Here is a 19,838-nt window from a genome sequence, read left to right on the forward strand (position 1 = left end):
TTCCCGATATCCCATCTCTCCCTGCCCTCTGGCACTGGGAACCATTCCCCCTTCTCCTGTCACTTGTCCCCAGTCCCTCTCCATCTCTCCCGGAGCCCCTTTAGGCCCTGCACGGGGCTCTGAGGTCCCTCCGGAGCGCTCCCCTCTCCCGGAGCAGACCGCAGCTCTCCCCTCCCGGCCCCATCCATGGCGGAGCGTCCCTGAGGCGCTCCCGGCTCCCGCCCCGCGCACGCGCAGAGCCCGCCCGGAAGGCGCCGCGCAGGCGGAAGCGCGCGCGCCGGCCCGAGCCCGGTGAGAGCCCGCGGGCGGGACGGGCTGAGGGCGGCAGCGGAGCCGAGCGGCTGAGGGAGGTGAGGGCTGCTAGCGGGCTGTGGGGGCTGAGGGCTCTGAGGGGTGAGGGAGCTGAGGGAGAGCGGGCTGAGGAGACTGAGGGGGCTGAGGGAGAGCGGGCTGAGGGGCAGCAGGGTCCGCTGGTGGCCGGGGGCAGCCCGGCTGGGCTCGCAGCTCGGCCCCGGTGTGAGCCCCGCAGCGCCAGCCCGTCCTGGGGGCTCTGAGGAGGCCGGGGCAGAGCAGCCGGGTGAGCGAGGTATTGAGAGTGGGGGGTGATACGAGGAATAAAGGCATCTCCTGACAAGGATTAGAGGAACAGTAGAGTTATAGACAGGTATTGCTGCAACAAATTAAATTCTTCGTTCAGTGTGTGCGTTTTTCAGCTGCTGAAATGTGTGCTGACATCTCAGTTATATTCAGGGCCGTGCATCTATGGCTGAGTTCTGTCAGTCTCCCTGGGCCAGGAGTGGGTGGTTTGTATTGATGTTACTTATTTGAATCTTCATCGTAGGCAGTGTGGAAGGATAGTGGTTTTTTTGGAGTTTTTTTTAGCTGTGATTTTCACCTCCTGCTTACAGGTGGGATCTGGAGAGACCGTCAGGTGTTGCACGTCCAGAGGCAGAAGGTGAAAAATTTGGGATTGACCAAACCAGCTTTATCATCCCCTAAAAATTATTCCTTGTCTAACATTTTGTTCCCCACACGATACCAAGAATTAAGAGTTCTGTGCTTTCTAATCTCGTGAAAGCATGGCTTTTTGTTATAGGTAGTATGGGATAGTTATTAAAGGTGAAAAACAAGTAGGAAAGAATATTTTAAGAGGCACTTGTGAGAGCTGAGAAAGAGACTCAATATCCCAGAAAACAACTGTTATTCCAAACGTAGGGAATGGCAGAAGTAAACGAGGTGGGGGAGTCTGTAGGTGAGGCTGGTGTAATGTAATAATTAAGAAGATATAATTAATTAATGTTGTGGCAAGATAGAAAAGAAGGACAGATGTATCTTTTATTTGGATAAAAGTGGCTCCCCTGTGACTCAGGCACAGGTGAAAACATGCAAATATCAGTGTTCACCTTTCTACCTATAGATGGAGATCTGCTGCCACAGATTTATAATATTAATTAACTTCTTTTTTCCCCTTGGCGGTGGTGTTGGATCATACCTTTGTGTGAATAGTAAATAAATAAGGGTGGAACTGGAGTAGAATAACCTAAACATGCCTTAGATGTTGCTTGTATGTTGCTAAAACTGCAGCTTGGTGCTTCTGTTGGGTGGGATTTTTATTTTTGGTCCGTTACAAGCGTATTAAAGTGACTTGAATTCAATATTGCCTTTTCTTTGAGGAAAGTCTGTGACAGTTGTACCCTTTAAGACTGGAGTAGTTTCTTCCTCACTTTTTTCCTAGTTCAGACTGAAATATTTTTGATTCTTTGGATCAAAGTTTGCATATTCTATAGTTAGTGTTTTTTTTTTTTTTTTTTTTTGCATAGAGCAACATAATAATTTTCCTGTTTCTCGATTTCTGAGTTTGATGCATGTGGCCTTCAATTTGACAGATTTGGCAATATTTCTTACTTGTAGTGGATCCTTAGTGTGGTGAAATAAGCTTGGTGGGACATCAGCTCTGCTGCTTTTTTGGGGCAGAAGGATGGGGAATGTCTCCTGACACTAACTAACTTCTACATAACTTCTGTTTTGTTTAAACCAGCAGCGGTGTCTGTACCAGATGTGCACTTTGCATAACCTGGCCGTAGTGCTCTTAACTGAGGAAACAAGTGGCATAACTTGGTGCTGGGACATTTACTCACTTTTTAAACCCCTGTGCTTGGTAATAATACAGTGAGTTATCAGTGTAGGAATTGCATAGCAGGAACGCCTGAGGGACAGAAGCCTGGATGGGGCTGTAGCAGTGTTCCTGGTGTGTTTGCAGGTCCCTGGTGTGTCCCAAAGCACAGCCATGGAGAAGTGGAGCCTGATGACAATCACGGTGTTGCTGGCACTCACCGTGCGCTGGGCTGTGTCCCTGGGGTCCTACTCAGGTAAGGCACCTGCACAGGCTGCAGCAGCCTCAGGGAGGGGGATTATGGGGCTGGTGATAAATGAAAAGAAATGTTATTTGTTGCTTAATTTTTTGCTTTTATTTATATAAAATCATAAATAGGAAGCAATGTGTTATTTCAACTGTTGTTATCTTTTAGTTCCTCTTGATTTCCCCCAGGATTCCTTTTTCTTATTTTTTGAAGTGTGCAATGATTAACATGACTGTTTGGAGCAAAACACTGAAAAAAACCACCTTAACTTTTTTTTTTGGGTGATGCTGGGGATGGTCAGTTATATTTTAGGTTGACTATCTGGCTGTTTTCCCCTGTGCCTTTATTTGCAGAATATTGCAGTCTAATCATACATTTTTTTAATATTATGCTTTAAATTCTGTAGCAGATATAACCTTAACTTATATTTAGCTAATCCTAGTGCTAATGAAGACAGTGTAGAGGTGACAAGGAGTGAACAATTACTCTGCTTGTAGGTGTACCTCCTTAAACTTGTTTACAGCAGGAGCCAGAGCTACCTTCTGTTAATGGATGAGTTTTTCTCCTCCCTGTGTCAGAAGGCTTGCAAAGAATTAGCAAGTTCCTTTCCAAGCCTCCCAGTTCCATTCCTACACTTGGAATAAGCTTGCACAAGGCTTGGCCTCTGCAAATTTAAAAAAAGATAAAAAATGAGCCATTACTTTCAGTCCTCATCAGCCCAAGGAATCAGAACCTCAGTTAAATTCTACTCTGGTTTTTTGAGGCAATGGGGACCCTCATCCCCCGAGTAGCTGGAGCTGCTCAGGAATATTCTGGTGATTTTAAACTGGTAATTCTGGGTTTCATTTACTTGAAGAATTTGCTTGAAGCTGAACTGCATTCCCAATTGTTTTGAGTTTGCTTTCTCAAAATGCCATTTCTGAGAGATCTGTAGGTAACTGAGGGTTTTACCCATCTCTAGGCATGAAACACCCTGTCTTTAGGCATACACTGAATTTCTCTTGCACTGCAAGAGGATTTATTTAGAATTCCGTTGCTAACTAGGTTTTTGTAAGTTGATTTAATTTCAAACCAATCAAGATTGTGGAAGAGAGTCTAAAATAAAGCCTGAGCTAAAATAACAAGTTTTAAATCTTATTTCCTCCACAGTGCTCATATAACTGCTTTTGGAATAGGAAAAGCTGAATCTGATCCAGTCCAGCAAATTATTAAAGCTTAACTTCAAGCATTGGCTAGCTGTAAAAAGACAAACCCCAATGTTAGAGCTGTCAAGCACATAAATCCATTTGGATTATTATTCTTCTTTTTGACTTCACGCAGACGTGATGAACTTTTAATTCCACCCTCATTTACTGTACAGTCTTGGATCTCAGTCTCATTCCCACCCTGTTCCTTGCCATCCAGCTTGCTTTTGGATCTGCCTCTGGAATTAAATGAAAAAGCAGGCAGCTCATACCTGGTTTTGAAAGGTTACCATTAGTGATGACCTAGTCTTAGAGAATTATTGAGGAAAAATTTGGTTTCATAGTTTAATGCATAATTTTTTTAGTGCACTGCCAAACTCCGGCTAAATACAGGTGTTGGAAGGAAGCTTCAAACCCTTAAAAAGCCTGCTTCCAGGTTAACAATAAAACTGAATAAGATCTCTACTTTTAAGGTATTTGTGACCCTTTTAAAATAAAATGTTCCATTTTTATTAATTTTTAACTCAGTTTGTCTGTGTATCTGATGCTTGCTGTAGATGGAAGCTAAATCTGCATTGTCATACTAACTGATCAGTCTGTATTTGGCTTTTTATCATCAAACCTTTGGATTAAAATCTCTTTTGATCATTCTGAAGACAATTAATTTTTTTTCATTCCTTTTTTCTCCTAGGGATTGAGAAATTGATAGACACACAAACACACACTCTAAAATTTGGCTAACGTCTATTTTGTATTTCAATAATCAGGTGGCAGATTCTTTGTTCCACTGGATTTATAGCTACAGAATTGACACTGATAAAACTCCAGTGTTCCAGTGACCTCACTTACTTGGGAAACTTGAGGCTGAATGTGTCACAGAGTGGAGATAATGTGCTCTCTCTACCACCCAGGAAGAAATTAGCAGAGATAAGAGCTCCTTTCCACTTTCTGGGAATAAATTGCACGTTCCTGGGCTTGTGGGATTCCCACAAACATAGATCATGGGAAAAACTAGAGATGGCTTTCCTATATTTTAAAGAACCTCTTATATCTCTGTCTGGCTCATGTCAATATTTCACTGGGAGCACAATCAGTCCAGTTGCTGTTCTCAGTGATCAGGTTAATAGAAGTAAATAAACATCTGGGAAGATGCTCAGCATGCTGCCATTATCAGAGTTAGTCTTACATCGAGGGGAGTATTTGACATCTGAAGTATTTGAATTGATAAAGCTTTGCTTTTCCATGAAAAGGGCAAATAATAGTATTATAATGATATTGATAGTAAGGTACCATGACATGGCTGAAACACAAGTGAGAATATTGACAATTATCACATACCAAGGGAATGCAGCAGTTCCCACAAAATCACTGTAACATGTCCATTATGTGCATTTTCCTAGTTCAGGGAAAGTACCACATTTTTCATCTGCACTTGGAAATGATTTTTTTTGTCAGATGAGGAAGGAGTTCTTCACAGCAGAGTATCTTGATAAATGCTTATTGCAGAAATCTCCAGGAAGCCAAAAGAACACATAACTTTTTTTTTCCCTCTGTTAGACTGCATGATGAGGTCTCTATTTGCTCTCAATATAGAGGCATGGAGAATAAAATTGGTAATATGTTAATATGCAGTATATAACTGGAGGAAAGCAATCTCTGTCAACCAATTTTTAGTAATTTTCTAAATGCTGTGTCTTCTCCTTTTAGGGGCAGGAAAACCACCCATGTATGGAGACTACGAGGCTCAGAGGCACTGGCAAGAAATCACCTACAACTTACCCATCAGGCAGTGGTAGGTTGTGCTTACAAAGGGAGAATGGAAGGAAATCCTGGCTGTATTTTACACCTCTGAGCCCATTGTTCACACCCATGATCCATGAGATTTTTAGATGGGTGGGTGCCTGGAATCTAAATGTAAAGGTTTGGAGCTTCATTTGTACAGATCACTTAAAGCAGAAGGAAAATTATTCTAAATGTTTTATTTCTTTTTACATTATTGCTAATATTCCTTAGAGCTGGCACAAACCAGTAAAAATGTAGTCCATATATGTGCTACAACTCAAATTGGAATATATTGGAATTCCAGGTCATCTTCCAGCAAGGACAGAGGTGTTGTGTGTGGTGTAACTTCCCTGGCTGTCTGTTGGGGAACAGACTAATCTGACAAAATAGAGAATTAATTCACTTGTGTTCTGTAAATACACCTGAACTCTGCGGATGGCTCTGTGTAGTGACCTCAGACCATCCTGTAGTTCCTATATTATCATTTTTGTTCTCTTTTTTCTGGGATATCCAAACCCTGACTGGGCCAGAGGTGGGACGAGCGGTGTTACACAGTAATGGAGTTGGCAGCTTTGATCCACTCTGTTACTCTGAACTATATCTCCTTAAAATTAGGAGTTATAGCAGCCAATATTCCCAGGCATTCCCAGGGGCCAGATCAGACACTGTTGCAGGCTGAGTTTAGCTGCCACGTGGGCACCTTGGGCTTGTATTTGCTTTCTGGTTTTATAATTTATATAATATTTTATTTATAATTGAAGGGGTTTTTTGAGTTGGATCTGCTTTGGAAATTGATTCTCTAATACAGCAATGTCCTATTCAGTCTTGGGTGTTTGGAATAGCACATCTTGGCTGACATGCAAGGGATTGCATTCTAGAATTTAAATATTTCTGGTTTATATTATTCTTTACAGTCTTGACATTATTTGCTAAAGGCTACTTTAAGAACATCCCTTCTTATTCTCTGCTAATTAAAACTCTGAAAGCTTCCTTACTAAAAATTACTGGATATATAAGGATTGTTTTTCTTTTCTTATTGAAACTATGAGTTTATGGAAGGTAAAATGAAAAAAATAAACTCCCAAAACTGGCAAGTTCCCTGAAAGTTGCAAACTGTGACATTCTGCATGAGGAATCTGCACTGCCTTGGCAGGAGCAATCTTGAATTGTAGGATAAGAAGCAGAGATGCAACTCAAAGAAATATGATTTATCATCAGTTCAGAAGACACTTCAGGCAGCTCATAAAGAATTCAAGAAATATCATTTACTATAATAAATGTCAAAAATTGGCTGCATTTGAGGTGAGGAAGTGGAAAAGCCAAGAGCCTGCCCTGTGGCAGTGGGAGCAGCCAGTCAGTGTTTCACTGGGAGATGGAAAGGGGCTGGTCCTCACTGTTGGAACTTCTCCTTGCACAAACCCCTCTGTTGTCATTTGGGAGAGGTGACTTTGTTTTAACTGCTGCCACAGAAATCCTGGCACAACGTAATCACAAACGGGAAAATCCTTTTCTTTCCTTTCACGTGCTCCACCTGGGTTTGGAGGTAGAACCAGGAGTTTCCCTCTCCACTGAAGTGAGCTTTAGCAGCTTTTTTTTGCAACCACAAATGTGTGAACTCTGAATCACTTTTACTGTTATTTTGTTGCTTGAGACTTATTTAATATGAAGTAAAAATAAGCGGATAAAGAAGTTGCCACCTTCTGTTTTGGATTTGGAATACATTTAATAATCAGCCTTTTCCTTGGGCCAAAACCAAGCTGGAAATGTAGTCTTTAAATTGAATTTTATTTTTTTCTAGGTACTTCAATACAAGTGATAACAACCTGCTGTACTGGGGCCTTGATTACCCACCTCTCACTGCCTATCACAGTTTTGTGTGTGCTTACATGTAAGTTCAGTGTTTTCAATCCCGTGTTACATTTTTCTTTCTGCCAGCTCTGTAAATTTAGATGTGACTTGGATATTCAGCTTTCCCTGGAAGCCACTGCTGGATCTGTGATGCCCAGGGAAAAGTGCTGTAGGAAAAGGGGGCATTGCCTGGGAAAGCTGTTGTGTGTGCAGAGCCCAAGTGACATTTGATGAGTGGATATCATGTAAATAGAATTCTGTTATTGGAATACTTTTTCCACAAGGGCTTTGCTGCTGTTGGAATGAGACTTATGGAATAAGAATGTAGGTTAAAGTGCACAGGCACAGCTATGTGGGGCATCTATGTGAACTGTAAATGGTTTATATTTAATACTTAAGCATGAAAGGTATTTACAATTGTTTTTTTTTAAAGTCCCTGGAACCAGACTGGAGGTGGTTATCTTGTCCTAATAAATATTGTATTCCATTTTTACTGTTTCCAAACGTTATTTTTTTTCAATTGTGAAACAGTCTATAGTGTAAACTGATCTAGTGGTGAGGAAAAGCTTTCATTGATCACTATTGCTCTCTGAAATATTTCTTCTCATTCATCTTAATTCTTGGAATCTGCTCCTGTGCATGTCATCTTTATTGCTGCAAGGAGTGTAAAGGGAAATGAGAACTGTCTGCATTTTGATGTGTCTGTACTTTGTTTTACAGTGCAAAGTTAATAAATCCTGATTGGGTTGCTCTGCACACATCTCGGGGCTATGAGAGTCAGCCCCATAAGTTATTTATGCGTACAACAGGTAGGAAGATTATACTTCCTTGGGATCATCCTGCACATTTGTCTTGCTTACTAATTCAGCATGTTTAATATGCAGCTTCTCTGTCTTTACTGGTTTATTCTCAGTTTTTTAATTGGGTGGCTTTGCAGGTCCGTTTCTGAGCCAAATTCCTGCATTATTTCCTCTTCTGCCATCATTTGTGAAGCTGGCAAATATAAAATATAGAAACAAGTTTTCAATCCAATTAATTAATTAAAAACTCTAAAACACAGCTACTCTTTGTAGCATAGACCCATTTTTTAATTTTGAAAATAATATTCTTGTTTTCCCTTCCATTCTGACAAAGACTCTTTTTATTTTTAGCTTCACTTGGTTTTTATTGTAATATTATTTCACATGTAGCCTGGCATTTACTGACTTAACAACCTCTGGAGGTGTCAGAGATCTTCATTAGGAGCTCAAAGGCAGAGATATTTGATATTATTACTGTGAGCAACAAAGTAATAATTTATTTTACTGCTTGTATTCTAAATTTGTCTTATACCATTTGATTGTTTTGAACTGCAAACAAATGCAGAAAAAGATTTGTACCATAATTTGGTAGCTGTAGCAGTAGGACAGCAAAGAATGTGGCCAATGAACTCTTGTTTCATGTTACTGTTTCTTTCATTTAAAATGTCTTTTGCTTTTTCTAACACAAAATGCTTTCTGATTGCAACAGCAGAATTTGTTATTCATCAATAGCTTTTCTGTACTTCACAAACCTCTCAGTCTGCTCTCCGGTAATTGATTGAATTGAAAAAAAAATAAAAATCACTAGAATTTAATTATCCTTGAAATGGTCTTTATTAATTTTGAAATCAAGTCACTTGACACAACACTGATGGATCTGGAGAGCTGATAAACACTTTTTAACAGGAACCATTAGAAGAATGCATTAAAATAATTCAGGGTGGTCAATGGCAGCTTTATTTTAAGCATCAGTGTATTTGTTTTGCTAACACCTTGGGTATATTTGTTTAGTTGTGGCTTAAGCTGACAAAACAATTTATCCCTGGATAACTGAAATATTTAAACATATCCTTTCCCTCTTGGAACCACTGCACATTTGCTGAAAGTGGTTTGTAGAAATAATCTGAGTATTTTCTTGAGTTTTTAAGACAACACTCAAGAAGAATTCACCTGCTGAACATACCCTGGGCAGGGGAACCTGCTGGCTCTGTTCTCTTGTTCCCTCTCTTACAAATCCTTGCTGTAGGCAGGTGATCAAAGCCAAATCCCTGCTTTCAGTGTCTTTATCCCCATCACTGGTAATTCACACAGAGATTGGGATCATCTGGAGTTGCTTTATTGTGCCCCCAGCCTTCTCTGTCCTATCCCACAACCTGGGTCCAGTCAGGGCTGATTTCTTTGGGGCATTCCCGAATGCCTGCCTGGCTTTTGGCATGTGAGGAACTACAGTGTGACTGAGGCTGTGCCAGGAGCCAGGACAGCTGAACACGTGGAAGCAGCAGCTTTGGGACATCAGAAGTGAGCCTTAGAAACATTAACAAGATCAAATTCTGTAGACCTGTTTCTTTTTGTCCTTTGAAGTAGAACTGCCCAGTTTATTTCTGATATTTTGATGTTTATTTGCCTGTGTTTTTTCTTTGTCTCCTCCTTGTGGGAGGATTCTAATGGAAAATTAATCTTTATTTTTCAGTGTTTGTTGCTGATTTGCTGGTTTATATCCCTGCAGTTATTTTATATTGTTTTTCCTTGAAAGAAACATCTGCAAAAAAAAAGGCAAGTACCTGGTGTGTGTAAATTAAACAAAGAAAACACTGTTAGAACAGGGTAGAAATGTAACCCTAAGTTAATTAACACCTAGAATGCCCTGATGGCTCCCATGTAAAACTGATGACAATCACTATAGCTCATATTATAGGCTTTTCACTTAAAAAGATTCAAAAAGCCATTATTTTATCTCATAGCAATTATTTTAATGCTTTCAATAACAAGATGCTCTTAAGTTTAGTAGCCATGAACTTCTGAATGATGTTTTTCCTTGAATTTATTACTTAAATAGTAAAAAAATAATTTGTGGTGTGGCAGGAGGAGATGTGGGAACTGCTTTGTCTTGAACACTCCTTACAGTAGACTTTGGAATAATAAGTCTGATTTTTGGAGTGGTTTAAGATAGGTGTGGGTGATCTTTGAGCTATTGTAAAGGGCAGGCAATATTCAATATTTTCTCATTTATGGCAAATCTTTATCCTTTTTTATTTCTTCAAAATCTTACTGACAGATGATTACTTGTGGAGAATAAGATTGCTACATACAGGATGCATCATGGAGGGACACATTTTGTCCTGGAGAAGTTCCTCTGTCCAATGCCTAGTTTGGGACTAATTCTTTTTCCTCTCTCTTTTTTCATCCTTTTTTTCCAGGTTTCCAGTGCTCTCTGCATCCTGCTTTATCCAGGCCTCATCCTTATTGACCATGGGCACTTCCAGTATCCTTGTTCTGCATGGAAATGAATTTCTGTTGATGGAATCACTGTTCCTTAGCACTTGATAGGGTTCTGCCCACCCCAAACAGAGATATCAAAGGAAGCTGTAAGTCTGAAACATATTGGAGATAAAAATTATTGATATTGGCACAAATCAATCCGAACATGAATATCATTCTTCCCATGCCTCCAGCTCATCTCCCTGTCAGTCACTTCCCTGCAGACGGCATCACTGGTGCTGTGACAGTAAGGAGAGTGATGGGTTGTGCTCCTGTGATTTGTGTGTGCAGAGGGAATCCCCTTAGATCTTCTTGGGATGGCAGAGCAGTGTCAGGTGGAGCTGTGTGAAATGTTCAGCTCTATAAAACCTCCCCTTCTGCCTCGGCTTCACAGCTCAGGGAGGTGAGTTCAGGGCTGACTGGTCCACAGTGGTGGTGGACACCTTCTCAGGTGGATCTGTGTTAGTAACAATTCTGGTTTTGTTCTGGTTTTGTACACAAACAGGCCAGTGCTGTCAGCTCACCCCGTGCTGGGGTGGTGGAGGTGTAGCAGCTGCTGTGGAGGCAGGGATTTACGGCAGATTTCTGTGCCAGCCCTGCCACTCTGATGTGACCAACGCCATCCTCTGAGCAGCTCCAGCAATGCAGAGATTTGTTTACCCTGAGCTGCTGCACCTTTGCAAGATCAGGGCCTCTCAGTGTGAGTTTGCTGATGTGAAATCAATGAGGTGTCAAATGTACCTGGTGATGTGGAGTGGGAAATGTGAGTGGGCCGAGAGCTCCGTGGGCAGTCTGGATGTGTTGTCACAGCTACTTAGGCTGACAGAGGGAAAACAAAATATTGTGACATTTCTGACAATACAAGAAATACAAGGGGATGGAGTGACAGGACAGGAGGGAGTGGCTTTCCACTGCCAGAGGATGGGTTTGGATTGGATATTAGGGAGAAATTCCTCCCTGGGAGGGTGGGCAGGCCCTGGCACAGGGTGCCCAGAGCAGCTGTGGCTGCCCCTGGATGCCGGGAAGTGTCCAAGGCCAGGTTGGAGCAGCCTGGGATGGTGGAAGGTGTCCCTGCCCATGGCAGGGGGTGGGACTGGATGGGCTTTAGGGTCCCTTCCAATTCAAACCATTCTGGGATTCTGTGTCTTAACTGGTTTATCTAAGTTTTTCAAAAAACAAATAAACCCCAAAGCTAATACTTTGTTGCAATTTAATAGTAAGTGTAGCTTAGTCTCTTCTAAATCTCCTGAGCCTGGGAAGCTCTTTTCAAAGTCACAAGGCAGTAACCTTGTTTTTAGCAACTATTACTCATTGTTTGAGCAGAATTAGCAGCTCAGGGAACTGGTCATGGATGAGGGTGCCTTGTGAGTGTAAGAGAATCACAAACCCCTCAGAAGTCCTTGAACTAAATTATACATAATTTAAACACTGACATATTTGAATATTCTGCACATATCTTGTGGGAGCTGGAAGGGGAAGCCTGTGAGAGCTTTATCTTTAACCATGTAAACGCCAAGAAGAAAGTGTTGGTTGTTGCAGAGAACTGTCACTGCCACCAAAAGCTGGGTTGGCTGAATAGACATTACACGTGTAATTAACACACACAGAATTTGCCCTTGGTTTTGTCTGGGCAAGCTCTGAATCAAACCTTGGAAACACAGAAATTACACTTTCAATGGAAGTAAAATTTTTTATCTGTGGGGGCAACAGAGTCACAACTGGCAGTGTGTCCTTAAAACTAACTTGGCAAAACTCATTTTGTAAGCTATTTCTGCTTCCCCTCAGGGCATTAATTGCTGCCTTCCAGAAGTGAGACGTGTATCTTGTCCTTGACATAAAAAACCATATACAACTCAGTGAGCCTTGGCTTGGCCTTGTGGGCTGTTCTCTGTTTGTCCCGTGACTGGGACCTCCTGGGCTCTGTGGCGTTTTGCTTGGCCTTAAATTATAAGCAAATGGAGCTCTACCATTCCCTGCCCTTTTTTTGCTATTTACTTGGAAAGTGCTTCAAGAAGGGACTGAAAGGAAAGGGGTAAGTGGCTTTAAAGTGTTTTATCTTCCTCAGGAATCAGCCTGGCGTGGGGAATGGGAATGTCCTTGTGTGCATGTGGGCCCTCCTGAGTTCATTGTGTGCGAGATACCTGGTGTAACGTGTTCCTGTGCTGCACAGTGAGGATTGCTCTTGACTTCTGTCCAGCATTCCTGGATTTCTCTGGTGATGTGCTGTCCTGTTGCAGGCTGGTGCTGTTGGCTAAACTGGCAGGGACAGTGCTGTTGTCCTTCGCTGCCTGCTGGCTCCCGTTCGGCACCGACGTGGAACAAATCATGCAAGTACTCAGAAGACTCTTTCCCATTGACAGAGGCTTGTTTGAGGCATGCATGTTTTCTTCTCCCACCCACTGCCCTGTCCTGTATTCTTAGATCCCTGGAGAAACCTTCAGCCTGACCTTTAGGATTTCATGGGGGAGACACGGCGCAGGGCGAGTAACTCGAGATGGCTTCTTCAGCAGTCGTTTCTTGCCAGTTATTTAATCCAGTGTTTAACCCCAGCTCAGCTGGCATCTTCCAGGATATTATACCAGTAGACAACACTTATCCCATCATCAAACCCATACTTCAATCCATACATTTTTCCATTGAAATAGATTCCGTAGTAATTGACAGTGTCAGAAGATGTATAACCTTGACAGTCAACAGCCTCAGCCTCTGGGGTTCTGCTCCCCTCTTTTCAATGGGATTAATTATTTTTTTAAAATAATTTTTAAATGGTGTTTTAGATACAGCCTAGAACTTCCTTTTTTCCCCACCCTGTGCAGTTTCCACAATGTTTTCCAAAAGTTTTAGGCCGCTTCTGCTTTTGGTTTTGCTCAGGTTGTGGACACGCCTATGCTGAAGGTGCTGACCCTTAATCCAGTCCCTCAATTCCTCATTTACTGAATGGCAGTGCCACAGGAATTTGGGATAAAGGGTTCTCATCTCCCAAGTCACAGGGAGTTGTTGGTGTTTTAACTGGGGCACGAGTCAATATTACACTTTTTACACCAGATTCTCAACTTCAAGCTTAACCCAGAAAATGAAGCTTTGAATTTCCAGGTTGTCACAGGGATTAAAGCAAATTCTCACATAGTTTGATTAATCTTAATTATTCTTTTAATCTTTTTTAGATGTAAATAATATCACAGCTGGCACTTATTTCTTCAAAAGTTAATGCTGATGTACCAAAGGCAGTGGAGGTGTTCTTAGTGTATTCTCTGCTAGTTTGTTTTAAAATCCCCAACAAACACCAAACAACCCCTCCAGAAAAGACACCCCCCCAAAAAAAACAATGACCCTTTTCCTTGAGAATGATTTGGAATTTATAAAGGAATCATTTTGCTCACCACACCTTTTATTCAGTACCAAGTTTAAAAATAAAATCTGTAAATGACAATAACCAATGAGTCCAGAAGAGCTGGAGGATTTTAGTCTAATATTAGCCCAAATATTTTCTGAGCTGCTCAGGGCAGTGACTTGCTGGATGCTGATGGAGATAAAATGAGAATTTGTCCACGTAAGCAGCGCTCAGTAACTTGGCCTGGGGTGTGACAGGTTCTGTGCAGTTCCCATTTGCAGCCCAGGGTGTGACAGCTCCCATTTGCAGCCCGGGAACACTTGCTGATGGCTGGAAAATCAGCCTGGCTGCGAGGAGGAGTCGCTGGTGCTGCCAGAGCTGTGTTCCCCGGAATCCCCGGCAGATTCCGGGCGCTGGCAGCAGGGACGGAGGGGGCTCAGTTGCTGGTGGGAGTCGCCTCCGTGGGGTTGTGTCTACACAGCTGTGCCCCCAGCAGCTGTCTGGGGATGAGTTTCACCAGCAGGAGAGCTGCAGTTACAAATTTAATTTTGAAAGTGATCCTAGCACAACTGCTAATGTCTTTAGAGTTCTTGATTTATTGGAGGTTAACTCTGTCAGTGCTAGCGAGCAGCGAGCACAGGCACGGGCAGGTATGACAGCAGAGAGTGAGAAAGGATTCACACGTGCCAGGGTTTACTCAGGGACAGTGTCAGAGCCTTAATTCCACAAAATGTCTGGTCTCATGGGTTAAGTCATTGTCTCTTGTGCTGAAGAACTATTTCTCACTTACTTTAGAGCATGTTTTAATTGGGTCTCTTGAAACTTTCTGGTTTTGAAGAGCAGAATCATCTCCAGTACGTCTAAGAATGTGATGTACACTTGCAAGTGTTATTTGCACTCTCATGGTAGAAACCCAACAATCCCCACCTCCCAAGCCCCATTGTTCCCACAGACATGAGTGTAATTATATATAATTATCACTGATTACCTTTTTATTTCCTTCCAGGATAAAGTAGCCAATATTTGGTGCAGTCTAAGTGTCCTTATAAAGATAAAGAATGTAATATCCCCTCGAACTCAGCTGAAACTCAGGTAAGACATAACTGAAGTGCTTTAGGCAGTTTTTATCTGCACTGTTTTTTCCAAGAGGAGTAAATTTTCTCGAATTGCATTCTTTCCTATACTGTATATTTCTCCAAAGTGATGAGGGAGAAATATTAGGAATATATATGACTGAAAAATTCCCTGCTTGTTTATATAGTGATTTAAGTTGCTTGATTAAAACTGAGTTAAAATTTGCAAAATCAAAGAATTCAACTATCTTTCAATGCTTTTAGAAGTCAGGGCTCCCAGTTTTGCTCCTTGACTCAGTGAAGAATTCGGGTCTGGCTCTGCAGAGTGAAGTGTTAATGGCTGTAGTCACTCACGTATTAAATCTGTTTTTCTTCCCCAATCCTTTAGTTTTGCTGTAACATTCCTGAGCCTGCTCCCTGCCTGTATCAAGCTCACTGTCCAGCCTTCCCTGCGAGGGTTTAAATTTGCCTTGGTGAGTGTTTGCTTTTCACTGCTCCCTGTTTGATATCCACCACAAGCACTGGAGTGCAACCAGCAGTGCCAACAGCAGTTGTGCAGGGCACAGAGGGTGGGAGCCATGAAATGCTGAAGGAATTGGTTAAAAAGGCTTTTGCTCCCACAAATCCAGGGCTCTGACCTGTCCTTTAAACCCAGATTTGTTCCTTAAGTTCCTTATTTAACCCCATATTTTTATTACCTTCCTCTGAAGAGCCTTTAGAAGATGCCACACACATTTAAACCTCAGATAGAATTGGGATTTCTCCTCTTTTTGTTTGGCTTCCAAAGTGCCAGTTTTTCTTCCTTCACTGGCTGCAAAATTCAATTAAAAAGTCCCCAAATGGACATTGTGAGCTCATTAGTGGTTTGAAAATATAATGATCCTATTTTCCAAAATGTTTGCCTTCTCTTAGTCACATCATTGAATTGAAGCACATTGCCATGACTTCCATGCAAAAACAGTTCTCCTTGAAATCAACATTATAGGGAGCTGGGTCCTAAGTTTCAGAGTTACAAACTAATTTCTCTTTTTAATTTTATCACAACATTGCCTAAAACTAATATCTATCCTAAGAACTGCTTGGTTTTACAGCCTGTTTTTGTTTGGTGGGGGAATGAAAAGACAATTTGTTTACTTTTTATATTGGCTGGTCACAGTGAGGAGCAAAATTTTGTGTCAAAAATGGGGGTAATTCTTACCATGAGTGGGATTTGCCAGTGCCTGTGTGTGGGAATGTTGTGATTCTCTGCTGGGAATGCTCTTGTCAGGGAAGTTGAGCAAGAGGGAGGCTCTGCCTGAAGGACTTTGTGACTAATTCTGGATAAACGTTCGAACAAGGTGGTTTTGGTACATGAGGGTGGTTCCAGGAGCTGCCCTGGAGGAAATGCAGCAGTTAATTAGAAAACTCAGCTCGTTTAGCTGCTGCCTGTCACAGAGCCTGTGCCAGCAGACACCACAGAGGGCTTTGCTTTGCAGTCACATGGACTGACACATCTCTGCTCTCCCTCCTAAGGTCAGCTGTGCCTTGTCATTTTTCCTGTTCTCCTTTCAAGTCCATGAAAAATCTATTCTTCTTGTGTCCGTGTAAGTAAATTGTTTTCCTGTGGGTATATTTTAATCTTTTCCTCATCTTCTTACTGCATGCTGTTTTCACTTAGAAATACATCAGCTTGTAACAACCCTGCACATTTGCTTTTCTAATGTAAATTTGTAAATGAAGGTGTGCAAGTACAGCCAGGCTGGTCTGTCCTTTCAGTGGTGGCTGTGGGGACAGTCACCAGCACTGCTGTTCCATGGGGATGTCTTACATGGACCTGGGAGTGCTGTTGGATATGGGAATATTTGATAACCCTTTTTCTTCTTTTCATCCCAGCCCAGTCTGCTTAATCATAAATGAAATCCCCTTTATGGCCACGTGGTTTCTACTTGTGTCAACTTTCAGGTGAGTCGGAAACTATTAACAGAGCTGGAGAGGGATTTTGGACAAGGGATGGACAGACAGGACACAGGGAACGGCTTCCCACTGCCAGAGGGCAGGGATGGATGGGATATCGGGAAAGAATTGTTCCCTGGGAGGGTGGGCAGGCCCTGGCACAGGGTGCCCAGAGCAGCTGGGGCTGCCCCTGGATCCCTGGCAGTGCCCAAGGCCAGGCTGGACATTGGGGCTGGGAGCATCCTGGGATAGTGGGAGGTGTCCCTGCCATGGCAGGGGGTGGAATGGATGGGCTTTAGGATCTCTTCCAACCCAAACCCGTCTGCAATTCCATGATAACCCTGTTCTTCCCTAGTTCTAGCAAGGATAAATATATTTACTGCTTTCCCCTCTTTTCTGCATTCTCTGAATCCCCCCTGGAACGCTGCTGGCTGATGCCACCCAGCCTGCTGCCCCTGCTGCTGAAGGACGGGCTGCTCCTGGCCTACGCCGTGACCACGCCCGCGTTCCTGGCCGTGTGCCTGGCCTCCTTCTCCATCCTGGAGAAGACCTCAGCAGAGGACCTGCAGCTCAAGGCCTTCTCCCTTTCCCTCAAGGGTTACGTGTCCTGGTTTAAGTCCTTTCCTAGGATTGTCAGGAGCCTGGTAAGCAAATTTTATTCCTTTACCTCTTACTTGCAGCTTTCCCCAGCGCTGAAGTACCCGTGGAGGGGGGCTGTCATTTCTTTGTGCCGTGTGGAACAGTGCAGAGCACCCAAGCAATGAAGTGACAGCTGACCTGTCTGAGGTGTTCCATCATTCCTTGTCTTCCAGTTCCTTCTGTCCATGTCCCTGATAGGAGTCCTGTCTGTCCTGAGTGCTGCAGTGCCTCCTCCCCAGAGCCTCCCAGATTTATTCCCCGTGGCCGTGGCAGTTGTTTCCTGCCTGCACTTCCTGCTGTTCTTGGTGTATTTTAACGTTGTGATACTCTGGGACTCCAAGAATAGAGGGCAGAAGAAAATGAGTTAATGAAGCTGAAGCTCCAGGACTGAGTGTGCTCAGTGAGAGGTGCCAGCACTGCAGAGGAGCCTGTGTGTGATGGACACAACTGCTGGAACCCCAGGAAAGCCAGGAAACACCTTTTGCTTATTTAAACACAAAACAATCAAAGACTGTTCTAAAGGAGAAATATTTTGAAGAGCATTGGGAATGGGATTTGGTTTGTTTTCTCTGGAAGTGTCACACTTTTGTTACCATTTGTAAACCTAAAATGCCTAATAAAGGACCAAATTTTGAATTAATGCTAAAATACTGTATTAGCAAAAGTAGCATTAAGTTTTCTCCTTTCCCAGCATAAAAAGCATAAGGAAGTGCAGGGAAAGTAGAAACTCGTGCCTGGCAGCACTGAAGCTGTGGTGCTGAACTGCTTCATGACACAAACCTGGTTTGTGGCATCAGTCACTGTCCCCCTTTGCTGGGGGTCAGCAGCTCTGATGTCTAAAGCTGCTGCAGCTCTCTCTAACAGGACTGAAAAGCCACAGCTTTTGGTTCTACTGCAATAAAAGCTGAGGTGCTGCAGTGCAGTTTGAAAAGAAAATACCCAAACCCCTTATTAAATTGCACAGCAATTTGCAGATGTAAACTGAACTCAACTCTGCAATTTCTCCCTGGGCACAGCTCAGCCTCCAAAGCCAATAATTCAGAGAATACAAATTGATTGAGTAATTATAAACATAACAAAGCATGGAGGAAGAAAATAAATCATAAAGCAATTTAGGGTCATATAGTTTAATTAGGAGTCAGTCTATTCTTTTTTTCTGTATCTATATATAAATATAAGAAAGCCCCCCCCACCCCTTGTTTAAAGGCTTCCCCTGTCACATTCCAGGCTGTCACTGCCCTCAGCCTCAGTGTGTGAATCAGCTGTTCTGGGAACTTCCAGCTGGGCCACTTCTGAGCCCTGGCAATGGAGTCCCTCAAGCTCAGTGGATTTGTGCAGGTTTTCCAGGCTTATTTGTTGTGGAAAATGTACCCCCAGCCAACACTGCCTCCCTGGCAGCTCAGAGAGAATGGAAAAGGGGCTCTGGAGTAGGAACCAGCAGGATATTGGGGGTGAGCACAGTTCAATTTCCCTGCACTGTAAGTTTGCTATGAAACAACAGAAGTTCCATCTTTTCACAAGTATTTAGGATTTTCTGTGGGTGACTCAACTGTGGCATGCAAGAGCTCTGCCCACAGCATGGCCTTTCTGGAAGTGTAGGCTGAGTGGCACGGATGGGTATCAGGACACAAAATAGGAATCTTTGTCTCCAGAGGCTGTGAAATCCCAAAACCACCGTGTTTCCCCCAAGGAACGGCTGCCTGAACCTTGTCAGCCCGAGGAAGGGCTGCATAACAGGAACATGAAGGTGGATGGAAGCAGAGGGAGCCCAGGGTCTCATTAGCCCAGCCGTGTCCAGCAGAGCCCAGGCCCATCCTTCCCCCGTACCCAAACATTAGTTTTGAGTGTATCCCTTTCCTTTGTCCTTGAGGTGGCCTCGGGGGGTGATAAAGTGAGAGTCACCCGATCCACCTTGTGTGGAACTGGAAATGGTTCTTAACAGCCCCAGCTGCTTCAGAGGCCAAAGCCTGCTACAGCAGGAGGTCAGAGACACAGCGAGTGCTCAATAGCTGGGTGTGGATGAGGGGCATGAGCAGCAGGAGCTCGGTGTAAACTCCCACTGCCTAAAACTGCCCAGTTTATAACTGCCCTGGGGTGAGCTCTGCTGTGACTCTGCTGTCCATCACCACCTGCGCTGTTGGTTCCTGTACACGTTTGATGCTGTTCTTCCAGGACTGCCCAGAACAGCTCAATTTACACCAGCACAGTCAGTTCCAGACCCAGATCAGTAATTATTTAATTTCCAGCTCCAGAGGTTACAGCCAGGTTAGAGAAACTCTGCCTGGTTCAGGTACCCTCAGCCTACAAAGCCAGGGCTGGGGCACCTTACACCCACAACAACCCCCAGCTCTGAAAGCCTGAGACACCAAGGGGGAAAATGAGAACAACTGACAATTCCCTCAAACAGCTCC

The 19,838-nt window shown here is 43.2% G+C and overlaps 1 protein-coding gene across 4 annotated transcripts; it reads left to right on the plus strand.

Moving 5' to 3' along the window:
- Positions 1-259: 259 nt before the first annotated feature.
- On the plus strand, positions 260-18,067 carry ALG6 (ALG6 alpha-1,3-glucosyltransferase). Of its 4 annotated transcripts, none has more exons than XM_042030893.1 (15): positions 260-350; positions 2,261-2,369; positions 5,252-5,336; positions 7,125-7,214; positions 7,895-7,983; positions 9,665-9,747; positions 10,392-10,456; positions 12,299-12,484; positions 12,690-12,825; positions 14,790-14,875; positions 15,245-15,329; positions 16,369-16,439; positions 16,729-16,797; positions 17,234-17,432; positions 17,601-18,067. In XM_042030893.1, exons 2-15 carry the CDS (start codon positions 2,288-2,290, stop codon positions 17,793-17,795), a joined length of 1,521 nt encoding a protein of 506 aa, XP_041886827.1. In that variant the 5' UTR covers positions 260-350; positions 2,261-2,287; the 3' UTR covers positions 17,796-18,067. The 4 variants fall into 4 exon arrangements, with proteins under 4 accessions (XP_041886827.1, XP_041886830.1, XP_041886829.1 ...); XM_042030896.1 differs by having other exon boundaries at positions 17,626-17,787; XM_042030895.1 differs by having other exon boundaries at positions 268-291.
- Positions 18,068-19,838: the final 1,771 nt, after the last annotated feature.

This window comes from Corvus kubaryi, unplaced genomic scaffold (assembly GCF_017639235.1).
Source record: "Corvus kubaryi isolate FWS band 111438036 unplaced genomic scaffold, C.kubaryi_AGA036_p1.0 37334, whole genome shotgun sequence".
Lineage (NCBI taxonomy): Eukaryota > Metazoa > Chordata > Aves > Passeriformes > Corvidae > Corvus > Corvus kubaryi.

Excerpts from the sequence above, each read along its gene's own strand:
- ALG6 (XM_042030893.1), top strand. The coding sequence starts at position 2,288 with ATGGAGAAGTGGAGCCTGATGACAATCACGGTGTTGCTGGCACTCACC. Across the intron at positions 2,370-5,251 it reads GTCCCTGGGGTCCTACTCAG|GGGCAGGAAAACCACCCATG; the intron begins GTAAGGCACCTG and ends TTCTCCTTTTAG. Across the intron at positions 16,440-16,728 it reads TCTATTCTTCTTGTGTCCGT|CCCAGTCTGCTTAATCATAA; the intron begins GTAAGTAAATTG and ends TTTTCATCCCAG.